The sequence below is a fragment of the Lutjanus erythropterus genome, chromosome 3, assembly GCF_056507025.1.
Source record: "Lutjanus erythropterus isolate fLutEry1 chromosome 3, fLutEry1.hap2, whole genome shotgun sequence".
NCBI classification, from domain to species: Eukaryota; Metazoa; Chordata; class Actinopteri; order Lutjaniformes; family Lutjanidae; genus Lutjanus; species Lutjanus erythropterus.
The window spans coordinates 48,006,623-48,024,570 of NC_139319.1; the positions used below are offsets into that span (position 1 = coordinate 48,006,623).

The following is a 17,948-nucleotide window of genomic DNA, read 5'->3' on the forward strand; positions in this document are numbered from 1 at the left end:
TAGGCGGAGGCAGCACACACACACACACTGGCACGTAGTAGGCGGAGGCAAGAAGCCACACACACACATTGGAGGGAACCCCATCAGCTGTGGGAAGCAACACAGCCTGAACTTACTTTTATTTTTCTACTCTATTCTTCACATCAGCTGGTTTTGAAGCTGTATTTATGATATGTGCTATTGACGAATACAGCAACAGCTCTGTGCTAAAAAAAAACCATACACCAATAGCGTTTTATTTTAACAAGGACAGCGGTGGAGGAAGAAAAAAAAACAGAAAACACGGGACTACAGAAGGTGGCTTTGAAAGCATGGAATATTTCATGATGCCGACAGAGAAGATACCGTCCTTACAGCAGTTCAAGAAGACGGAGAAAGATGTTATTGGAGGTCTCTGCAGGTGTGTGGCTACCTATTTAATTTGTTAATACGAAAACTGCACGTTCAAATCATCCCTCGCGTGGCTGTAGTGTGTGTATGTGTGTGTGTGTGATGCAGTCTGACTTCAGTTAGCATGCTAGCCCGTTAGCTTCGCTGCGATATCTTGGCAGCAGCAGCATGGTTGTAGAAATTAGCAGCTCGTTGACCAGCTGCTGCTGCTGGCGACGAGGAAATAAGAGCCTCATTTAACTTCTGTTAATATACTTCTTCTGGACGAATTACATGTAATAACATACAAAGTATGTTTGCAGCCATTCAGCTCAGAAATATGTAAAGCAGCGAGATGAAATCGATACATTTGGGTCCAGTTGAACACCAACCACGTGGTAGTTAACGTGTTCCCCGCCGTCTCGCTGCTCCACACAAAATCACGTTTATAACGACAGTTTATTACATCCTTCGCCGTTTTCCCCGAATGTGTAATTTATTTGCGGGTCTGTTGAATACTGTGGTGTAAAATGAGGGTTCGGCTGTGTTGAATGCGTAGTTAAATAACACTCCGCGCAGCAGCCATGGTTGTGTCGTGTGCTAAAATTAGCTTAGCTTGGCTAAGTGCTTAGCTATCACAGCGGAGTCGTTCTTTGGCCAAATTTTGTGCTTGTTGACTTGTTTGTACTCGTGTGTACTAGCTTGACCTAAACACGTCGTCTTACAGCTGTGACGGCGGACACAGCTCTGCGTTTGTTATTAGCATATCAACGAGTTAGCATTAGTTGAGCGCTTAAGGCAGAAAGCATTGTTCTCCATGATGTCAGGGGGCCTGCTGCTGCTGCTGGCGGAGTCACATTTCACTGCTGCTACCGTTCAGACTGTCAGACGCGCCCTCCGGCGGCCATGTTGGAGGTCCGCATCTCCTGGCAACCCCAGCTCACAACAGCTGATTTCATCTCTAACATTTAAAAGGCCCGACATGTTTCACCTGTGTGGGATAGGTGTTGTCGTTTTTCCTTGTTTTGATCCGAGGTCTGATATATTTATCTCAGCAAGCAGTGGTAAATATTTATGCCTCGGATTCTGATGGAGAAATGTGAGCATGGTAGTATGCAAAAGAAAAGTTGTTTTAGTGTTGAATTTTCATTAGTTTCTATTTGTATTTCGTTTTTACTTCTTTGTTTTTCAATTTAATTTCGTTTCAGTAAGTGCCCAGAGTGAGGTTGCTCATTTCACTTAGTTTTTATTGCTTAAAATGTTAAGTTTTAGGTTAATTTTTTCCACAAAGTCTCTTTACAATTTAAAACAATTATTACAAAAGCAATTGATGAGATATGTTAATCAGATTTGTTCTATGTACTCAGTGGTTATCAAAGTTTTTAATCACATTCATGCTTCACACATGAAGCAAAAGATCACTAATGCCATTGCCACTATTGATGAGGCTATGCTACAGCAAACATGAAGAAATCAAGTACCGTCTTGATGTGCTTTGTGCACTAATGGTGTATTAAATGAGGTTAAAAAAAACAAACTAAAACTGAAAACTCAATATCTACTTTTCATTTTGTAATAATTTCTACAGATTTGTCTATTCATTTGCTTTTGTCATAAATGTTAAATTGTAAAGAGACTTTACAGACACCCTGTATATGCTACATAGTTTATTTTGTTTGATAATGATGACCTGAAGTAGATCTTTGATATTTACAAAACTTAATTTGATAATGCACAGTGGTGCAAGTTCAGCTGTTAAGTCTGTTTCTTGTTTTGTTTTCTCTTATCTGTTTTTCTTGTTCATATCTATTTTCTCTTGATTATATCTTGCTTGTTTTCTTTTTTTTATTCTATCTTGCTTTTTTGATGCTTCTGCTATTGTGCTATCCCTTTTTGCTGCTGTAATCCTGTAAATTTCCCCATTGTGGGATAAATAAAAGATTCTCTTAATCTTCTGTTCTGTAGGTAATCATGTCCCACATTTGTCTCACATGGTTTGTACATTTAACACCTCTCAAACACAAAAAACCTCCATTAAATGCCTTAAAACTCCCTTGAATATTTCACCTAAAGTGAGCATGTGTTCAACAAATAACTTTTGCCAGGGGAAATGACCAAATTAAGCTCTAAATGTTGAAATATGCTCCAGACCGCTTGTACATTTAACCAGTAGATTAAGAAAGCTGCAATTGTGTTCACAAATTTTGTGCATTTTCCTTAACTGATAGTTGAAAATGTTAATAATCAATGAATGAATAAGTTACAAAATACGATTGTTTCTCTCAATTTAAGTTTAATTTAAACAATTCTAGCAGCACATTACTTCTGTAAAACAGTATTTCAACTGACACAAATGATTTCAGTGATCAGTCATAAAACAAGAAAGCTCTTGCTCAAAACGACTGCCATTATCTGGCTGAAACCTGTGAGTAGGGATGATACAACTTTTTCACTTCCGATATGATACCAATATTGCAGCCTTGAGTATTGGCCGATACCGAACATACACAAATTATACATACTTTTATTACTTATTTTGTAGTGTGGAATATTAGAAAAGGCTTGATCAAATGATGTTACTCAAACAGAGAACAATAGTCAGCAACCAGAGTCACCTATGGATAGAAGTGCTGGAGCAGAAAATGGACTGCTTATCGGAGCGCTTATATCTGAGATTTTAGATGCAGTCCGATAAAATCCGATACTCATTTTCTGGCTGATATTGTACCGATATCAATATCGGATCTGGACACCCCTACCTGTGAGTGCCACAGAAATGGTGCACAAAACATACATTATAGGTTAAGGAATTTCTTGTTTAATTTTTAACGACAATTAATTGATCAATCATTAACTTCCTTAGCTGCAGCAATTATTCGATTAGTTGTCAACCAACTATTTTGATAATCTATTAATGGATTTGCTTAATAAAAAGAGTTCAAATTCTCACCAGCTTCTTAAATATGAATATTTCTGGTTTCTGTGCTCCTTTATGACAGTAAACTGAATATCATACATTTGTCAACTCAAAAAATGGCAACTGATTTGATAGTTTTGACTGAAGTCTTCCAGACATTTGTGACATGTCATGAGAATTTCAAAATAAAGTCATATCTTAAAGATGACAATATAAATCAGTATTTTCACTTTGCATTGATAATATTGGATCACTGAACAATGAATTGATGTATCGATCCAGATTGATGTCCGTATCATCCAGCCCTACTTTATAATACACTAGCCAGAATTTGAGAATTTGTGTTATTTTAGAGAATGTGTATATCAAGATACATATTGTATATCACAGAATAGCCTAAAATTATTGAGATATTTTGAAGCCAGCAACTAATTGACTGATTGAGAAAAATTGACAGATTATAATTGGCAATAAAAGCTTATTTAGTTGCAGCCATACACTTGAGTATAGCAGTATTATGTGTAGTGATACTGTATAAATTCTAGGGCTGGGTGGAATGACAAAATTTTCATATCACGTTTTGTTGGGGTTTTTTTTCATTGGTTTCACGGTATTTGATGTTTTTTTTGTTTTTTTTTCATGCAACAGTGTTTGCTACGGAAGCGCATTGCATTCACTGGATAAAAAGAAAAAATAGACACCTTATCTCGTAATTACGAGATCCTGATCTCGTAAAGGAAAGGTGCCACATTGGCCACTGCTTCACTCAGATCCGCTGCACATCCACGAAGATGAAGTTAAATTCATATATATGTCTATGAGTAAATTAAAAACTTGGTTTATTTATGACTGTGGCTTTGTTGCGTTTTGCCATGTGACGTCGTTACCGTGGCAACAGAAAAGCTGACATGGCTGACATGCATGATTGAGTTTTTATTGTTAAGGTGCCGTACAGTTCTCTGAGTCACTACCAAACCAGATCGGATGCATTTCAAATATATGAAGTTGTATCCATGAAGCATCCCGTGTTGGTTCAACTGCTCCTGCAGAAAGAGAGCAACATCCAGCACGTCAGACTGGGCTTTCTGCCTGAACAATCCTAATGACTTGAGATACCTGCACAGTCTTAACATACTAATATTAATACCATCCTCATTTTTAAGAAACATCAGTAATTCCCAGTGTCTCAAACCGAGAAGGTAGTAATAGCAGATTAACTGTGATAGCGCCATCATTGCCACTGACTTTTCCTTTTTCTTTACCTTATCTCGTAAGTACAAGATCAGGATCTTGTAATTACAAGATAAGGTGTCTATTCTTTTTATCCAGTGAATGCAATGCGCTTCCGTTGTTTGCACATTTTCTTCTGAGAAAAGAATTACTACAGTTGATTGGCTTTAAATAGCCCATTTTACTATCATAAGGACTGTATCGGGGTTTTTTTTCATGTCCAGGCACAGGTAAAACCATGACCCCTTCAAAGTATGGTTACCATATGGCAGGGACGACTATTCGATTAAATGTCCCCACTCACACTAGTCGGGCACCAGAAATACTAGTAGTTTAATTTTGTAAAAAAATAAATAAATAAATAAATATTTATCAATCTCTCATTCATGCATGATGCCAGTTATCTGTTGCCTCTAAGACTTTATGCAGCCACACGCCACTGGTCGGGGATGCAGCACTGTCAGATGGCAGCCCCCTTCGCCCAGCGTGTATGAACCGATCGCCGTGGTAACACCAGATGATTACATCAGCAAAGTCGGACAGATGAATGTAGACTGTGACAGAATAAGCAGATATATATTCACTCGACTGGATAAACATGTGACCACATTAAGCACATACACAGACATAAACCTGCAAGCAGAGCTGCTGCTTCTGCTGCTAGCACTGCGTGTGTTCTTTTAATTATGACATTTTTCCTAAAATTGGATGAAAAAATTGTGATCTATCACCTTGCTTACAGAATCACAACACATCACAGCATACTGAATTGAAGCTCTGTATCGTGATAAGTATTGTATCGCCACATTCTTGCCAGTACACAGCTCTATTAATGACTGGTGTGTTTCTGTTCTTTTTCCAGGCGTGTTTTCTCTGCTTTTTAGTTAAGCTGACTTGTAAACACACAGTTCAGTTATAAATCCAAATCCATTTAAATTTAGCTCCTGAACAATATGACAGTATGGCTGCACACCCACACGCTCATCTTTTGGAGAAAAGAACCATTTAGAGCAATGTGAGCTGTGTCCTCGGTCTGACCCTTATTTCATTTTCATAAACATCTCAGATCTGGTTCTCCAGGTTTGTCACTACCTTGCCATTTTGGTCATCTTAAGGCTTAACGCTCCATGTATTTCTCCCCCCGAGTAAATGTGACAGATGAGGTTTCGCCACCATCACATCCAACCTCATGTGGTGGAGGTGTGTGAGGGGGCAGTGAGTTCAGCCAAACTCAAAGACTTCCAGCAGCTTGACTGAGGAATGCAGAGAGGTCAGGACTACAGCCTAGTTAAGTTACAGGTTAAAGGTTGAAGGAGTCAGAGAAGAGATAAGCTCACTGCAAATTTTAATGTTTACTTACTAGCTGAAGAATAGCAGATTTGTTTCAGAGGTTTGTGTTGTTAGCTGAAATTCATCTTTTTTCCATTTTAACCTAAATTGTAGGGAGAAAATTCCATCTTTTTAAACCTGAAAATGAAGAAGCATCAGATGTGCATCAGAGAGGAACTTTTCCCATTGACTCGACACAAAGTCTTTATGGACAGAATAATGACCGTCTCTCTTCTTTGTCCGTCAGCCTGGCCAACATCCCACTCAGTCCAGAGACGGCCCAGGACCAGGAGAGACGAATCCGCCGCGAGATCGCCAACAGCAATGAACGCCGGCGCATGCAGAGCATCAACGCAGGCTTCCAGTCCCTCAAAACACTCCTGCCACACACAGATGGAGAGAAACTCAGCAAGGTGCAGTAAACACACAAACAGACTCATAGAAAGTATCGCACACAGTTGTTGGATTATATGGCAAAAATTTAAACTTTTGATTCCTTGGTCTTGATTGGAGTTTCTGCTTCAGTGACAGTGACGTTCACTGTTCTCATATTCACTTTTTTTCCCCCTGGTTTGTCACTGCCAGGCGGCCATTTTGCAGCAGACAGCGGACTACATCTTTGCCTTGGAGCAGGAGAAGACGCAGCTCCTGGCACAGAACAACCAGCTTAAACGCTTCATCCAGGTAACAGCCTGCACCATTGTTTTTCATGTCTAACTCATTTTTATGTAGCTCTTGTATATTTTGCTAGTGTTATCTCTGTTTCCCTGGAAACACTTGGGGTCTGACTAATAACTGAGAAACAGCAAGTCACGTCAGTAGAGCTCCTTTGTAATGTACTACTCCAGCAAGAAGACCGACCCTTAATAACAATATAGCAACAGAGATGATTTCTTGTACCTGTTGAATCAGCAGTGACTTTGAGCCTAATATTAATGTTTTCTGGAGGTCATGTGATTTCCCAATCTAAAATGGATGTTGTAACCAAGATATCTACAGAAAGAACGTTTTTCTGTGGACAGATTCAGTTACTACATCTGCAAACTTTACAAAAATCTTTAAGCAAGTAGTGCCTGGCACAGACTCACCACCACAGCTGATGGAGGTCAGATCATCCAGTGACATCAAAGCTGAACAGAGTCTCTTTGACCCAAATATTTCCATTAACTCCAGAGCGTTAAAGTCCAAAAGTTTAAATATACTGAAATAGATAGACGTATTAATATTTTTCCAAACTTCAGAACATGCTATTATCTCATGAAATATTCTGCTTCAGTCCGTATTTGTTGGTGTTTAGCCTTTCAAAAACATGTGCCCTCCAGTCATAAAACTTTTTGCTCTCTTTTGGCTTACCAATCAGATTGCTAGGTCAGAACTGTCTGCTGTATATTGAAGATAAGTTTAAAATGTGGTGCATGTGGGCAGTGTTGCTATCAGCTGATGATCAAACAGCATCAGGGCATTTGTGTGTGTGTGTGTGTGTGTGTTTGGTGAGGCTACTTAAATAAATGTCAAGTAGGACACAATGTGCAAGTATCTTTTCAGCTGAACTTTAATTTTGTACAGTACTTCCTCAATCTGTGCACAGCCATACAAAAAAGTGCATTTACCAGTTACCAGCCACCCCAACCAGCTGTTCTTTAAATTTAGAGGAAACTCTTGATATTATGCACAAACTGACTGGTTTTGGAGCACCTGTCCCCCGCATACTTAATTTCAATATATAGATGTTCACATTGTCTGTTAATAAACTTAACCATGTATGGCCTCCATGTCACTGTAGGAGTTCAGTGGCTCATCACCCAAGAGGAGGCGAGCAGAAGAGAAGGACGAAGGGATTGGGTCTCCAGACACGCTGGAGGAGGAGAAAGTGGAGGAGCTGAGGAGGGAGATGTTAGAGCTCCGACAGCAACTGGACAAGGAGCGCTCAGCTCGTATGCAGATGGAGGAGCAGGTGAGACAAAAGGAGAAGTCTGAGGCGCAAAGGTTCCTCATGACTCGTATTCTTCGCCCTGTTCTCTACTAAATTAGAATACAAGCTCATTTACAAAGACGACGCTGAAGAAAAAATAACAATAACATCTGAGTTTTGTGTTCAATGGGAAAGGGGCACAAACAGCGTTCATTCCCAGGTCAAATGACTGCAGTAGTCACTGGTATTTATCGGCTCCAGCTTTGATCACCAGCAATAGAAACATTTCATGCTAATTTTCACGTCATACTGGCAGAGGTATGGAAGGCTTGTTGTCTCAGTCTGTAAATACTGCAACTTTAATGTGTGTCTCAATGAAGAAGCAAAAACAGGAAATGATGGTTCAGTTGTAAGTTAACATAAATCCAGCTGAAAGTGAACATGAAGCAGTAGAAGACAGCAGATACCTTACAGTACAAACCACAACACAGTAGAGAAACTAAACTTCAAACCACAGAGTGGTGTTGTCACAATACTGGAATTTCTAAGGTTTTTTATTAAAAAAATAAATGCAGTATTTATCCTACCATTAGAAACATTATATAAACATTAATATTTTATTCATGCTGTGAATTCTTCACATTCAGACATTTATGTTGAGAGACGTTTATTTTGAAACTACAGGGTTGTTTCCATTTCAATCTCTTATCTTCTCATAACAAGCTATGAGCTGTCACATAGACTGTATACAAAGATAGGTTCGGAAATCACTTGCAGTGTAAATTGTGTTATAGCTCTGGGGTTCATGAAGCACTTTCTCTCAGTTATCTACTCAATGTTAAATATGTTCATTGTACTGCTGTAATTTCGGTAAAATCTTTTTTCATTAGCCTCACTACTAATTGACTAACCAAGCTAGCTTGCCCTGTATTACTGTGAACACACAGTCAACCTGGTTTCAGTGCGATGTTATAGCAATAGTAGTGACTGTAACAGTTGTTTGTATAAACACAGTCAAACAGAGAGTATTACGATCTCAATTTACAGTCAATAGCTTAAATGATTTCAGTAAAAGCTGGGCTAGCTCTCCAACACTTCGCCTGCCTCTGGCAGCCCACTAGCACCTATATGCTATATAAATATGAAGAATTTATCCATCCATCCATCCGTCTTCAACCGCTTATCCAAAATTGGTTGGCGAAGGTAACACTTCCTGCAGGGGACCCCAGACATCCCTTTCCGTGGCTACATTAGCCAGCGCTGACTGGGGGATCCCAAGGCTTACCCATACCAGGGTGGAGATATAATCCCTCCACCTAGTCCTCGGTCTGCCCCATGGCCTCCTCCCAGCTGGACGTGCCTGGAACACCTCCCTAGGGAGGCGACCAGGTGATATCCTATGCAAAGGAGCAGCGGCTCTACTCCGAGTTCCTCACAGATGTCTGAGCTTCTCACCCTATCCCTAAGGGAGATGCCGGCCACCCTCCTGAGAAAATCCATTTCTGCCGCTTGTATCCGCAATCTCATTCTTTCGGTCATGACCCACCCTTCATGACCGCAGATGAGAGTAGGAATGAAGATCGACCGGTAGATGGAGAGCTTTACCTTCTGGCTAAGCTCTCTTTTTGTCACAACGGTGCGGTAAAGTGAACGCAATACTGCTCCTGCTGCTCTTTATGTATTGAAATAATAAGATACAGAGATTCAGTGAGAAACTACAAAAGACAAAAAACAGAAAGGCAAACTTGTTTACTGGCAACGGGAAAGGAGTCAATGAGGTTTCATCACATGTACATGTCCACACTATTTTTTGTATAAAATGCTTTAAGAGAAGTTATCCACACTTCAGATCACAGTGGATATAAACTACCAAAACACACAGATCAATCATTCAGACTTAGAAACCATTTTGACTGGTAATCAGTCTTTGGGTTCTCTACCTGATTATAAGTCACCTTAACAAGGTGGCAGCTGGTGATGTTGACAGATTTACCAGTCACACCAGTGTGCTGCTGATAAGCTCACATCCTGGATCTGCCTGAACAGCAGGTTCAGACAAAGGGGACTGAGCAGGCGGTGAAGACAAACAAGCTTCAACAGGCCGTGAAAGGAGGAAAGTAAACAATGAGGGAGATGCACAGTTGAGATAATTATCAAAAAGAGTCCAAATAGAGCTGGGAAATTATTCAGTATTTTTGTTTATTGACTTAATTGAACACAGTGTGTTCTAGCATTTGCTGTGAATTGCACACATTAACTAACTTTTCTATAATTTCTGTAGAAATAATTCTTGTATTTTTTGTGATGTAAATTGTGTTTGAATTGCTGTATTTATGCAATAATTTGAGCTGCCCTTTAATCTGTGTGCGTTTGCATGCAGGTGCGATCTCTGGACACCCAGCTGCACCCCGAGCGCCTGAAGGTGATCACACAGCAGGTGGAGGAGGAGCAGGCCATCCTCCAGAACCAGACGCTGTTACGGCTACAGCAGATCCACGCTGCTGACAGACAAACACACAGCCCACAGGTCAGAAACCTTTAACACACACACTTTTAAAGTAGTAAGCATCTGTGTAGCAATTTCCAAACTTTAAAGGGATTGTTCCGATTATTTGAAGTGTGACTATCGATAAGTACCTCATACAACAACCCCACTTCAAATAATCTGACTATCCCTTTAAGACACAGCAGCTCAGTGAAATGGCCTCTGAAGGTATTCTGGCTCTTGAAGTCACTGGTCTCAACAGTAACAGTTGAATGTAAACACCTACACTCTCAGATGTAATTAAAAAAAACACATTTTAATTCTTTTCACATTTTTGTTTCTGCCCTTTAGGTGCTGGCTCCTTCCACTCCCCCCGCCCCAACCCACCACCCCACGGTCATAGTGCCAGCACCAACACTAACCCAGCACCCACACCATCACGTCACTGTGGTGACCATGAGTCCGTCTGTCCACACCAGCACCGTGTCCACATCCAGACAGAACCTGGACACTATTGTGCAGGTAGGAGTTTGTTTCAGACTCCTTTATTATAGCCTTAAAGGGGACCTATTATGCGTTTATCCTTTTTTCTGTCATATATATATAAAGTTAGAATTTTGGATGTTCATAATAAACATGGCCAAAGTGTCAAATAATGATGGGAATGTTTGTAGAAGTAATCCCTGTGAGCAGGTTTCAGACTGCTCTGAATGTACCGTTTCCGGTGGATTTTTTTTCTACTTTCTATGACTTCACATGACCAGCTGATGATGTTGGCCCTTCATGTATTTCTTTATATGGCCATCCGCTTCAGGCACACCACAGCGTGCAGAACGTGGCACGCCGTCTCAGACTGTCGTCATTCAACCACTCCGCTCAGGATCATATTTATGTTCAGTATGTCTCACAGAAAGGGCTTAATCAGATGTGAAGGAGTTTCATATTTTCTGTTTTTCCCTCTGGTGTCCTGTGGCTGCTTAATTCTCTGTGATTTACAGAGTTTCTGTTGGACAGGTATAGGCCTGCAAGTATTTCTACCTGTTACTAACTAGCTAACTGCTACAGCAAGTTAGACATGTGCTCTGCTGGTGTTTTGAGCTCCCAGTCCAGTCAGAGTCAGCTGTATGGAGCTAACTAGCAGTTAGTGGCTACAACAAATAAGGCTTTCGTAACTGAAAGTTGAGGCAGAGCAGATGGAGGACATCAGAGAAAAAAACATAAAACATGTCATCCATAAAATATGATCAATTTTCACCAAAATCAATTAAGTTACAAAGTTGTGTGTTTGTGTTTTACAGTAATCAGCCCCCATAAACACTCTGCTCCAGCTGTGTTTATCATTTTACAACCTAATTCTTGTCTCATCTGTGGTCTGATAAACGGTAATTAATGCCATATCACTATTTTCCATGCTAAGACGGTGTTCAGAAGTACTGCGTGCTCTTGCATAGCCAGACCTACAGTGCCTTGTGAAAGTATCCACCCCCCCTTGACATTTTTTGTGTTTTGTTGCCTCACAACTAGGGCTGTGCGGTATACACGGTATGACGGTAGAAACGATATAAAATTGGCCACGGTAGAGATTTGTGCTCTGCCGTCATACCGACGATGACATCGCACCTGCCTCGGTGTGAAAATGGCCGCAAGCACAGTAACGGCGGAGAAGGAGGGGCTGGTAAAAAAAAAAAAAAAAAATGGTGCTACATCCATGATTTGGACGTGGTTCGGGTTTAAAAAGTCGGATGTTGAGCAGAAAAATGTCATCTGCAAGATGTGTGTCCGAGTCCGGACCCAGACGCCGTCCTATACGGACCTATAACCAATAAATTATTAATAGATTTTAAATCTTAACGGGACGCTTCTATTTTAACTGGCACAACTTTTCTAGTCTTTCCGCCGCTGGTTTATCTGATCAGGAGACGCACAGACCAACTGCAGAGAAGCTGCGTGTGGAGGAGACTGTTGTTGATGACGGAGTTTATTACAACAGAAACTAACATGATGGTTAATGACATCGACACCAACCAGATGCACTTATAAAATTAAACAACTGTATAAGGAGGCCTGTACGTAAAACAGGAGAGTCTGTGTTTCTCTGTGAGAAACTTTCAGACCTTCTCACAGCAGATTGAACAGGTGAGGAAGGAGAGGAGGGCAGACTGATCACTAATCAATCACTGATAACGTCGTCCTCTCGGACTGATTAAAAAATAAAAATGACAAAATTGGTGACAAACCAAACTTGGGTGTCCACACAAATAAAGTCTTTGTGTAAAACACTGCAGAGTTTAACATCGTGCTGTTTACAGACAGTCTGCTGTCTGTAGTTTGACAGAGACAGAGAGGGTCGTGTCTAGAAGGGAACCCTAGACCCGCGAAAGATCGCGCGAGTTTGATTATTTTAGTTGAAATGACGAACACAAATCTTGCGAGAGTTGTGCAAATAAAGCGTTACCTTCTAGAGACCGAAAAATGTGTGCACCTCCAAAAATAGAAAATCATGTCATGGTGTCGATGTTTTTAATGTGGCGGGCCGCCATAAATAAAACACTATTCACTGATCCACAGAGAGTCACTGAAACACTGATCACTGACCTGCTGTGATGGAAAAAATACTCACATTCTTTACTTAGGTATTTTTTCCAGATTTTTACAGGATTACAGAACCTTTTCACTGTTTTTGCCATTTGCCTTATAGAAAACCTCTCTTACTTGAAGTACTGTTTACAATATCCACTTTATTTTTTTAAGAATTTTTTGAATTTTTGTCTTCTGAGGCACTATCCTTACTTCTGTTGTTCTTCTGCACAATAAATGCTCAAAAAATTACATTATATCTTTGCTTTTTTTGTTGTTGTTGTTTTTTAAATCAGTTTATACCGTGATATGAATTTTGGGTCATACCGCCCAGCCCTACTCACAACCTGGATTTAAAATGGATTGTTTGAGGGTTTGCGTCATTACATTTACAGAACATGCCTACAACTTTGAAGATGTAATTTATTTTTTTTATTGAGAAGCAAACAACAAATAGGACAAAATAACAGAAAACTTCAATGTGCATAACTATTCACCCCCCTAAAGTCAGTACTTTATAGAGCCACATGGATTTTTGCCCATTTCTCAAGGCAAAACTGCTCCAACTCCTTCAAGTTGGATGGGTTCCGCTGGTGAACAACAATCTTCAAGTCTGATCACAGATTCTCAATTGGACAAAGGTCTGGTCTTTGACTAGGCCATTCCAACACATTTAAATGTTTCCCCTTAAACCACTCGAGTGTTGCTTTAGCAGTATGCTTAGGGTCATTGTCCTGCTGGAAGGTGAACCTCCGTCCCGGTCTCAAATCACTGACAGACTGAAACTGGTTTTGCTCAAGAACATCCCTGTATTAAGTACCATCCATCTTTCCCTCAATTCTGACCAGTCTCCCAGTCCCTGCTGCTGAAAAACATTCCCACAGCATGATGCTGCCACCACCATGTGTCACTGTGGGGATGGTGTTCTTGGGGTGATAGGATGTGTAAGGTTTGCGCCAGACATAACGTTTTAGGGTTACCTTTGGTCTCTGTGTTGCCTCTCTGGCTAATGCCCTCCTTGCCCAGTCCGTGACTTTTGGTGGCCAGCCCTCTCTTGGCAGGTTTGTTGTGGTACCATGTTCTTTTCATTTGATGATGATGGATTTGATGGTGCTCCGGGGGATCATCAAAGATTTTGATATTTTTTTATGACCCAATCCTGACTTGTACTTCTCAACAACTTTGTCCCTGACTTGTTTGGAGAGCTCTTTTGTCTTCATGGTGTTTTTTTTTTTTTTAGTGGTGCCTCTTGCTTAGTGGTGTTGTAGCCGATCATGTGACACTTAGATTGCACACAGGTGGACTTTATTTCACTAATTATGAGACTTCTGAAGGTAACTGGTGGCACCAGAAATTTTAGGGCCTTCATAGCAAGGGGGGTGAATACCTGTGCACACACCAATTTTCAGTTTTTCATTAAAAAAACAATAATAATAATAATAATAATATGTTTTTCTAATTTCACTTCACCAACAGACTATTTTGTACAGGTCCATTACGTAAAATTCAGATTATAAACATTTAATTTACAGGTTGTAATGTAATTAAATATGCAAAAAGCCAAAGGGGGTTGAATACTTCTGCAAGGCACTGTATCAGTGAGCAAACTAGCCAACTAGCTGCTAACAACATGTAGCACCAAACTAGCTTAAATAGCCAAAAGTTGAGACAGAGCAGCTGGAGGACATCAGAGCAAAAAACTGAAAATATTTCATCCATAAAATATGATCCATTTTCACCAAAGTCAGTGAATTAAGTTGTGTTTACATGCAATAATCAGTGGGAATCGGCAGCTGGTGTGATTTTGAACTCTAGAGCAGGGGTATTCAATTAAAATTCAAAGAGGTCCAGTTAGAGAAAATTTCCTAAAGCAAAGGTCCGGAACATCATAATGTCTAACTTTCTCGAGTGGGCCGAACCAGTAAAATTTAAGTATAATCTACCGATTATTCTGCCAATTAATCGAGTAATCAAATAAGAAATATTGTTCTGCATTTTTTTTCTATTACATTACTTTTGCTTTATTTAAGAACAATGGTAATATACAAAAGAAAAGATAAGACAGGTCTATTAAATGAACAACTATAAATTGCTAAAGTAAAAATACTCAGCAAAGTAACTTTACTTTTAATGTAGATTTACTTTTACTGTATTTACTTTATTTTAGCACAAAGGTAAAAGTAAAGGTAGTAATGTCTGCAGAAACCACAAACAGAAGAGTGAACTAACTCTTTTAACTGAAACAGTCACCAGAACGTTTTGTTCACATGTTTAAATCACAACATGTTTCTTCTGAGCAGGACAGACCTCCAGAGGACAGGGGACTAGTTTACCAACATGTCACCTTTTTCTCCTCTTATGAGTTTGCACGTCTGTATTTAGTAATAAAAAAATAGCGATAAGAATACCATTTAAGTACAACAACAGCAATAAAAATGTTGATTTTTCAAAAAAGGAAACAATAACATGCACAATTTTTAAATTGTAATTAAGTAAAAACACTAATACCACAATGTAAAATTACCTAAGTAAAGAATGTGAGTATTTTTCCATCACAGCAGGTCAGTGATCAGTGTTTCAGTGACTCTCTGTGGATCAGTGAATAGTGTTTTATTTATGGCAGCCCGCCACATTAAAAACATCAACACCACGACATGATTTTCTATTTTTGGAGCTGCGCACCTTTTTCAGTCTCTAGAAGGTAACGCTTTATTTGCACAACTCTCGCAAGATTTGTGTTCGTCATTTCAACTAAAATAATCAAACTCGCGCGATCTTTCGCGGGTCTAGGGTTCCCTTCTAGACACGACCCTCTCTGTCTCTGTCAAACTACAGACAGCAGACTGTCTGTAAACAGCACGATGTTAAACTCTGCAGTGTTTTACACAAAGACTTTATTTGTGTGGACACCCAGGTTTGGTTTGTCACCAATTTTGGCATTTTTATTTTTTAATCAGTCCGAGAGGACGACGGTATCAGTGATTGATTAGTGATCAGTCTGTCCTCCTCTCCTCCCTCACCTGTTCACTCTGCTGTGAGAAGATCTGAAAGTTTCTCACAGAGAAACACAGACTCTCCTGTTTTACTTACAGGCCTCTTTATACAGTTGTTTAATTTTATAAGTGCATCTGGTTGGTGTCGATGTCATTAACCATCACGTTAGTTTCTGTTGTAATAAACTCCGTCATTAACAACAGTCTCCTCCACACGCAGCTTCTCTGCAGTTGGTCTGTGTGTTTCCTGATCAGATAAACCAGCGGCGGAAAGACGAGAAAAGTTGCGCCAGTTAAAATAGAAGCGTCCCGTCAAAATTTAAATCTCTTAATAATTTATTGGTTATAGGTCCAGGTCCGTATAGGACAGCGTGTGGGTCCGGACTCGGACCGCGGTCCGCCATTTGGGGACCCCTGCTCTAGAGGAACCCCAGAATGAAGATAGAGAGCTGGAAATGAGCATAATGGGTCTCCTTTAACTACGCAAGAGGATTGGGACCACATGAAAAGTTAAATGAATTTCAGACTTAACTATCATACTTCTGACTTTAATCTCAGGATGCAGACTTTCAACTCAAATAAATTTTTCACATGTGGCCCCAATCCTTTTCATAGTGAAGATGCTAGTTTTCTCTCAGCGAAGTGAACACTTCCTGCAGCCTTCAGTGCTCTTTCATCCTCTGCTCTCAGGCCATCCAGCACATCGAACGCACTCAGGAGAGGAGAGCGAGCGCCGAGGAAGAGCAGAGGCGAGCCGTCATCGTCAGCCCCGCCCACATTGCCATGGACACCGCCTGCTCGGACACAGACACCGACACAGAGGGAGAGGACTGCTCAATGAACTGATCCGCTGCATGAACTCTGTCTGTCTCTATCTCTCTCTCTCTCTCTCTCTCTCACTCACACACACACACACACACACACACACACACACACACACACACACACACACACACACACACACAATCAATCACAAACAAACACTTAAAATACCTACTCACTGTAAGATTCCCTCCAGCAGCTTGACTACTTTAAAAAAAAAAAGAAGAAGAAATCTTTCTTTGGCATTATCCAAACTCTTAAATCCAGTGGTTAAGCTCTGTGTCAGTCCTGTACTGTAAAATCTCTGAAGATTGAAAACATAGGATGGTCAGCGTGCAGAGGAGGCCCTGTGGGCTTTCTAGAAGCTGATTTTTTTTCCTCCGTGTCAGAGCCGGTCTGTGGCTACTTGAAAACTTGAGGGTCTCCTTGTGTAAAAAGCTATCAGCATCAGTCCGTCCTCCATGTGTGTTTATGTGTGCTACATACAGTCACAGTATCACAGTTACCTGTCGTCACGCTGACAGTATTACATGTGCCACAAATTGATAAGAGTCAGTACAATGGAGAGTTGAATGTAACAACACAATAAGAACGCAGCTCTTGATTCTGAGAAGGGATATTGAGTTGCAGCTATTTCTTCCCCAGTCCTACTCAATTTTTGTTTTTCTTCATGTTTTTCTGGTGAAATTATGGTGCCAGTGGCCCAACTTAAACTACAACAAAAGGCATTTCTAAATTTAAAATGTTTGGGAAAATTGTAATTGCAAAGCTAATTGGAGGGTAGGTGTTGAATGAAATTCTGTCTGATTTACTTGAAAAAAAAAGGTCGTTCTTGATATCAAAATAACCCCTTAAAAATAAGCTGATGAACAATTTATATGGATTGTCTTTTTGGTTTTAATGTTTTTCATGTTTTTGTTAACATTTTTTTTACTGTCAGGGTTACTGAATGTTGAAGGTGAAGATTTTGTTTTGTTGAGATTAACAACTTAAAATTGGAGGTTTGTCAGGTTTTCAAGGGAACCGGGGGCCTTGAGGTAATTTTTTTTTTTTTTTTTTTTTTTTTTTTTTTTTTATTAAGTCAAACTTAAAGATACAGTTCACGCTAAAATCTGAACCACTTATTTTCCCCTGGCCTGTAGTGCTGTGTATCATGTAGTGTTTTGGGGTTTTTTTTCTTCTAGATTTGGTGTTAGTTGCACAGTTTCAGAGATATCAGCTGTAGAGATGTCTGTTCACTTCAATATAATGGGACTAAATGGCACTCAGCTTGTGGTGCTCAAAGTGTAAAAAAAAACATTTTTTATTGGAGAG

At 40.0% G+C, this 17,948-nt stretch overlaps 1 protein-coding gene across 1 annotated transcript; it reads left to right on the forward strand.

Annotated features, from left to right (window-relative positions):
* Window positions 1-16,859, forward strand: LOC146330958 (transcription factor AP-4-like). Its single transcript, XM_084711306.1, has 7 exons — window positions 1-400; window positions 6,093-6,258; window positions 6,431-6,529; window positions 7,629-7,799; window positions 10,138-10,284; window positions 10,594-10,764; window positions 16,503-16,859. The coding sequence occupies exons 1-7, from the start codon at window positions 168-170 to the stop codon at window positions 16,656-16,658; spliced, it is 1,143 nt and encodes a 380-aa protein (XP_084567432.1). The 5' UTR covers window positions 1-167; the 3' UTR covers window positions 16,659-16,859.
* The last annotated feature ends 1,089 nt before the right edge of the window (window positions 16,860-17,948 follow it).

Bases quoted from the DNA above. Each gene is read 5' to 3' on its own strand.
- LOC146330958 (XM_084711306.1), top strand. From the start codon at position 168: ATGATATGTGCTATTGACGAATACAGCAACAGCTCTGTGCTAAAAAAA. The intron at 401-6,092 runs GTGTGTGGCTAC...TTTGTCCGTCAG, and splicing joins GTTATTGGAGGTCTCTGCAG to CCTGGCCAACATCCCACTCA. The intron at 10,765-16,502 runs GTAGGAGTTTGT...CTCTGCTCTCAG, and splicing joins ACCTGGACACTATTGTGCAG to GCCATCCAGCACATCGAACG.